Source organism: Lissotriton helveticus, chromosome 9 (genome assembly GCF_964261635.1).
Source record: "Lissotriton helveticus chromosome 9, aLisHel1.1, whole genome shotgun sequence".
Lineage (NCBI taxonomy): Eukaryota > Metazoa > Chordata > Amphibia > Caudata > Salamandridae > Lissotriton > Lissotriton helveticus.
Genome location: NC_136070.1, coordinates 682,443,773 through 682,449,772, shown reverse-complemented (window position 1 = coordinate 682,449,772; position 6,000 = coordinate 682,443,773). Strand labels below are relative to the sequence as shown.

Sequence of the window (6,000 nt, the reverse complement as noted above, 5' to 3'; positions counted from 1 at the left end):
AACTTTTGAATGTGATTGAAGAAACATGTTTAATCCAAATCTTAAATTCTGCATAGAAAAACCTTGCTGAGAGTGATTTTTCATGAGTGACGAATGGTGATGCAATGGGCCCCACACCTACTTAGTTTTGAAACTTGATCTTGAAGGATTACTGTGCAGCCAGGAATATATGAGAGTTCTCAATAAAGGCAAGAGTGATTTATTATCGTTTAAAAAAAAAAAAAATGTACTGCAAAGGGCCCTAAAAATAGATTACATACAAAAATGGTACAATGTTTATATTCAGTGGGTCTGGGAAACAGCATTCGCGATACAAATATTTTAAAGAGTGCGATCCACATTACAAATAGTAGGCAATTTAAAATTCATCATGGCTGTACAATAACTATTTACAACTGCTTAATATTGCTCAGGTTGTGATGAACCAACGTGTCAAGACTGATATCAGTTAATTTTTTGAGGTAGGAGCCCCAGACCGGAGGAAGCAAAACTTCGTTGTCATTCAAGGTTATCCTCAACCGTACTCCTGAGATAGGGTCATCAACATTCACCAAATCCCAAAAGTCGAATCTTCGTGTTTCTCTATGGCTGGTGAAGCTTTACTGTTCAATGATTTCTAATGGTTCTCTGCATGTCCTCTGGTGGGATACGGTGTTTCAGCTCTGAGTGCTTATCAGAAAGGGAGATGGTGAGGGATCCTCAATAAATGCTATCGGTGATATCAGCCACAGTGGTCCGAATCAAAGGCCAAAGAGATGGCACTTAGGCTGGTACCTGGAATTTGAAAGGTACATGGTCAGATAGGTCAAGTAGGCAATTGTCCATCCTTACAGTGCAGCAAGCAATTGAGGCACCATGCGCTCTTAAGATATATTTTGCCTTGTTTCCAACTTTGGCTTGCAAAGAATTTGAATACATTTAACCAAGGTGAAGGGGATTCAGCACTGAAAAGATTGTGCCTCTTCAAATATGACAAGAGATAAGTTAGTTTATAAAAATGTGCTGCCTTCAAATATTGTACTCCCGCAACTGCCTCTTGCTCTGTTCATGGTCACACCCTCTACTACACAGGAGCTACTCTACAGAATTGAAGACTCTGTGAAGTTCCTAAACAGGCAGTAGGTGTTTTGTAATCAGATGGATTATTTTTAACAATGTGATCCCGACCTGATAAATGCCAGTGTTAGACACAAGGGGGCAGATACCCATGTTTACTCATGGCCCCCTCTTGCATCCGAGCTAGATTTTCAGAATTAATATGCTCTTCTTTTGAAATCACAAAGCATCCATACTGGGATTGCAGCCAAGCTCTTGGTGGCTGTATTTTCAGATGATACATCTATGAATTCATAAAAACAAAAAGGGCCTCATTCACAAAAGTAAAGGTCCACTGTCTTTCTCTTCTAAAAGGTTTTGCACCCAATCTTTCCCAACGTAGACGTATTTCTGTGATGACAACTGCTTTGGACAACCCTACCCAAGAATCGCTCCTTCTCCAGCACCAATGGGATGTGATCCCTCAGTCTCTCCATGTCCATTGTTGGTTACATATTTCTCTACAGATTTCTCTAGACTTGAAAACCTATGTATTTCGTTCCTTTTCAACACACCCAATTGTAATGTAATTTAAAACATTAATGAAAGGCCTTCTGTCAGAAGTGCTTCTGGAATTATGAGACTATGAAGGGCCAATTGTACTCTTGAACGTCTTGTACAAGAATATTGTGGCACACTAATGCCATGGACAAAATATCGAGTGACAAAATATTGAATGATAAATGCAAATAGGGGCAGATATATTTACCATTCTTAACTCCACATAAATGAAGACATATGTATATATATTTCTGGTACACATATGTGGAATTAGGTATTAGTGTCCGACAATATCAATATTCAGGAGGCACATTTGGAAGGCTATATTATGGGGCACAGTGAAAATTATGCAGCATAATTTATTACATTCTGTGAGAATACTATTCTGCTATTTTATCACACATTAATGCTGTTCTCCCAAAAAGCTTTGCCTCTCATATCCCAGTATAGCACATGGGTGAGGTAATCTGGTGAGTAGTTAATGTTTGCCGTGGCGCAGCACCATGTGTTCTTTTTGATTATTCTAAACTATCAATACATTTATTTGTGGAAATCTGTAATCTATTTAGCATAGGGACGATTATTTGGTAAGTACAGCAAACCCAAAATTGTATGGAAGAAGCGACTGGCTACCCTCATGGGTGACAAGCAGCACTGTACAAATCCACCTTGCATTTACATTATATTCCAGTGACCCCATCGATTAGTGATGGTTTGTTGTGTGATCCTTTCAATCTGATAGTACTCACACTCTCACTGACATTAACAGAAAACAAAAGCATCAGAATCTTACCTCACCCTACTTAGAAAGTATGTAGTCGCACAACTTGAGAGTGTTTTTCATACTTTTGATCATGTCCTCGATCTGGTAGATAGAGAGAATGGAAACGAGAAGGCTATTTAGATGTGACAACATGCATAACAGATGACTTATTTTTCTAAAAAATAGTAAACTGTGGGCATTGCCAGTAACTAGTTGATCCCAGGGAATAGGAGATTGATTTCTCTGTTGCTCATTGCCAATGCAGCTGAATACTTTGCCTGGTTTAGAGGTGAGGATAGAAAAAGCTAAATTTGCTCCTACGGTAAAAGGGGATTTTCGATCCCATAGTTCCTTGCTCGTCCACAAATACGATCAACCCCTGTGTGCTTTCTTCGCTTCTCTCACAGAAGAGGTTAGTCTTGTAGTCAAGAAGGGTGATTGTTTGAATTAATTCCTGTTTCCAGCAAGAGATAGCTTCCACCTCTATCCATTTACACTGTGCACTAAAACCAGCGTTGAAGTTACGAAATCGGTTCTAGATCTCTAAGGGTACCACTGGATGAGAGACTGAGTGAGTTACTACACCATTCACTCCTTGGTAATATTGTAATTAATTCCTTTTGTTTCTGAGAATGGAGTACAGTTTCAAGGGGCAGTTATTCCTCTGGTATCTTGTGTATTTACTTTGTTTTGGGTAGATGGAATGGAAGCGGCACAGTTTGAGAGAGAGGGCACATGAACTTGATGGTATAGAACTTTAAAGAAGACTCACATGTTTCTCAGCTGCAATGGTGGGCATGTCGAAGGCATCCCTGTGTTCCGGTGGTGTTACTTCTTCAAGCAGAATAGAGGGATCCTGAAAATATAATTAAAATATCAGCATTACCAAGACCTTTGTCAACACATCTAGACTCTCATGAGTCTCACAGAGACAGAAGTCACAAAAGGCTGCACACCTCAAGAAACTAAAAAAACGAAGAGAAACATTTGTACAAGAAATCCCATACTATGTTCGATTCCTATTGGGCATTTCACGGCCTTAGCCCGTTGTGTTCATCCCCTTTAAAAGCAGAACTATTACTTTTGCGAGTAATGGATCAAAGATGCAGAAACAGTGAATAATGGTAAGCTGACAGTCTACAAGTGTGCTGCTACCAGAAGTGGTCACTCTGCTCTTGACCCAAGAAATTGTATATGTCTCTTTCTAAACAATAAAGTATCTACGTTATCTGATGAATACCATCCTTGCTCCCAAAGTTGTTGCCTACTATTGAAAAATTACTCCGACCGACTACATTGTAAAGAGCATCAAGAAAGAAATTCCTGGGAGGTGTTGCCAAGTAGTGTAAGATGGAGGCTACATTTTACGCGAGCCCCGTGCCAGTTCCGAGAATCCTGCTGAATCCGACCCTTAGGCTAACCTTTTTTCAGCCGTAAGTACTGGTGCGGTGGCCCATATACTAACCACCTTTGGCCCACCGGAGCCCATCCAGGGAGCCCGGGATGAGAGACAATTTTGCCGATCGACAGTCTGGGTGTTCGTACGACCTGCCTGGAGACGTGTCTGCTAGTGACAAACATCACCTGAAGCTGTGAAATCACAATGGTGAACCTCCCTGTGCATCGACTCCTGGGTCGTGCAAGGGAGAGAAGACAGCCAAGTGGCCGGGGTGTGGCACGAAGCCGCTTTCACTTCCAAGAGGTGGCTGGAAACAGCAGAACGGGTACCTTAGAGTGGAGGAGCCGAACTGGGCGCCACACGTGGCCAGGGCTGCAACTGTTGACTGGGCCAGGGCTGCAACTGTTGACTGGGCGAGTCAACTATGGAGCAACCTTTTCTCGGATGCAAACATCCATGTTGTGGCCCCTACTCTTGTACCCTTTGTCCTACGCAAGCCCATGCAGGTAGCCAGGGATAAGAGAAAAGTATTAGGCAAACAACGACATGTCGGAAGACTGGACTGCTGCCAACGTACCGATCCTGGAGCTGCAATCCCACAGCGGTGATCCATCTTTACCTCCGTATTGACTGTTGGGGCACAAAGGAAACAGCCACATGGGAGGGGTGTGGTAGGGACCGCTTTTCATGTTTAGGCAGCCACATCGGATTGTGACAGCCAATGGGGGGGCAGTGACGGTCACACAAGCCCAGCCTTACTCCACGCCTGATCCCCGTGGCGTCTGGGCCAGTAAGACATGGCCTCACAGAAACAAGCGCGGGCAGATGTCCCTTGCATTGTGTGTAGGGAGGACCCTCCCAGCTGGTAGACCTGCCAGCTGGCGTGGGGGACCAGCACCCAGAGAAATTCCTCACAGAATAGTTCAGAATCAGGGTCCCGGATTGTGAGCTATCCCCCTACTTCGTTCTGGAAAGGGCACACAGAGCGCTGGCCCCATGCCCTCTGTCGGTGACACAGCCTAGAGCCATTATCATTAGGGTACTGAACTTTTTAGGCAGAGACTGTATCCCACGGCAGGCACGCCAACATCCAGACGTCCTTTGCACCAACTCCAAGTTTATGCTCTTCCCCGATTACACAGTTAAGTGCAGCTCCTTCGTAAATGTTTCTTAGAGGTTAAGTGGAAAGTCAGGGCTATGTACATTGAATGTGCCGATGTACCCTGCCAAACTTAAAGTTATGTATCAGTAGGGAACCATTTTTATTTTAAAGCCCGGAAGAGACCTGGATTTGAGCGTCGGAGATGAAATGACTGCCCATATCAACAAAGGAGCCAATGACATCTCGGGAGACTGAAGGGGGTCAACCATCCCACTCTAGGCTGAAATGCAGCAGACTGATAGGAGGCCAAATCTGGTTATAACAGGAGGATAAACATAGGGCATCCTCCTCATAGAGCTCTGGTGAGTACCAGGGAGAGGAACCTACTAGTGAATGATGAGATATTATTCAGCGGTATAGAGGAGGGGTTTAGTCCCCTTCCAGTTGCGCGCTGGATGATTAAGAACTTCCTGTAATTAAATGGGAAAAAAACCGAAGTACTCATCTTCGGAGGTAAATCGGAGGTCTGGTCAATGGACTGGTGGCCCCGGCCCTTGGAACCTGTCCCTCGCCGTCTCAAACAGCCCGCAATCTGGGCGTAATTCTTGACACCACTCTCTCCTTTGACAAACAAGTCAGCAGGACGGTTTCTACCTGTTGCTGTGTTTTAAGAATTTTGAGAAAGATCACGCACTACCTCTCCTCTGAAGCTCGGAAACAGATCACGGGGGCTCTCATCTCCCCGAGGCTTGATTACTGCAACACACTATATCTAGGCATAAATAAAAGATTAGTTCAACGCCTACAAATAGTGCAGAATGCAGCAGCCAGGTTTGTAGTGGATGCCCCTAGACGGTCATCTGGCTCTTCAATTAGAAAAAATCTGCATTGGCTCCCTGTGCAGGCCAGGATAAACTTTAAGGTCCTATGCCTTACCTACTGTACTTTGCAAGGGTCTGGAGCCGAAGACATTAGGTCTCTTGTGTCCTTTTACGCTCCGGCCATGGCTCTTCGTTCTGCTAACAAGAACCTTCTATCTGTTCCTCGAACTGCCAAGGCAAGATGGGGAGGGAAGGCCTTCTTTTCCCTTGCCCCCAGATTGTGGAACATGCTTCCAGCTGAGCTCAAGGGCCAGGCATC

At 44.1% G+C, this 6,000-nt stretch overlaps 1 protein-coding gene across 1 annotated transcript in view; it reads right to left on the bottom strand.

Moving 5' to 3' along the window:
* Nucleotides 1–2,386: 2,386 nt before the first annotated feature.
* LOC144782927 (maestro heat-like repeat-containing protein family member 1) overlaps nucleotides 2,387–6,000 on the bottom strand; it is a 48,069-nt gene continuing 44,455 nt past the window's right edge. Inside the window, exons 4-5 of the mRNA XM_078662163.1 lie at nucleotides 3,132–3,215; nucleotides 2,387–2,461 (exon numbers count right to left, since the gene is read on the bottom strand). Coding sequence (XP_078518289.1) covers nucleotides 2,396–2,461; nucleotides 3,132–3,215 — 150 coding nt within the window. The 3' untranslated portion in view covers nucleotides 2,387–2,395. The remainder of the gene's footprint in view (nucleotides 2,462–3,131; nucleotides 3,216–6,000) is intronic.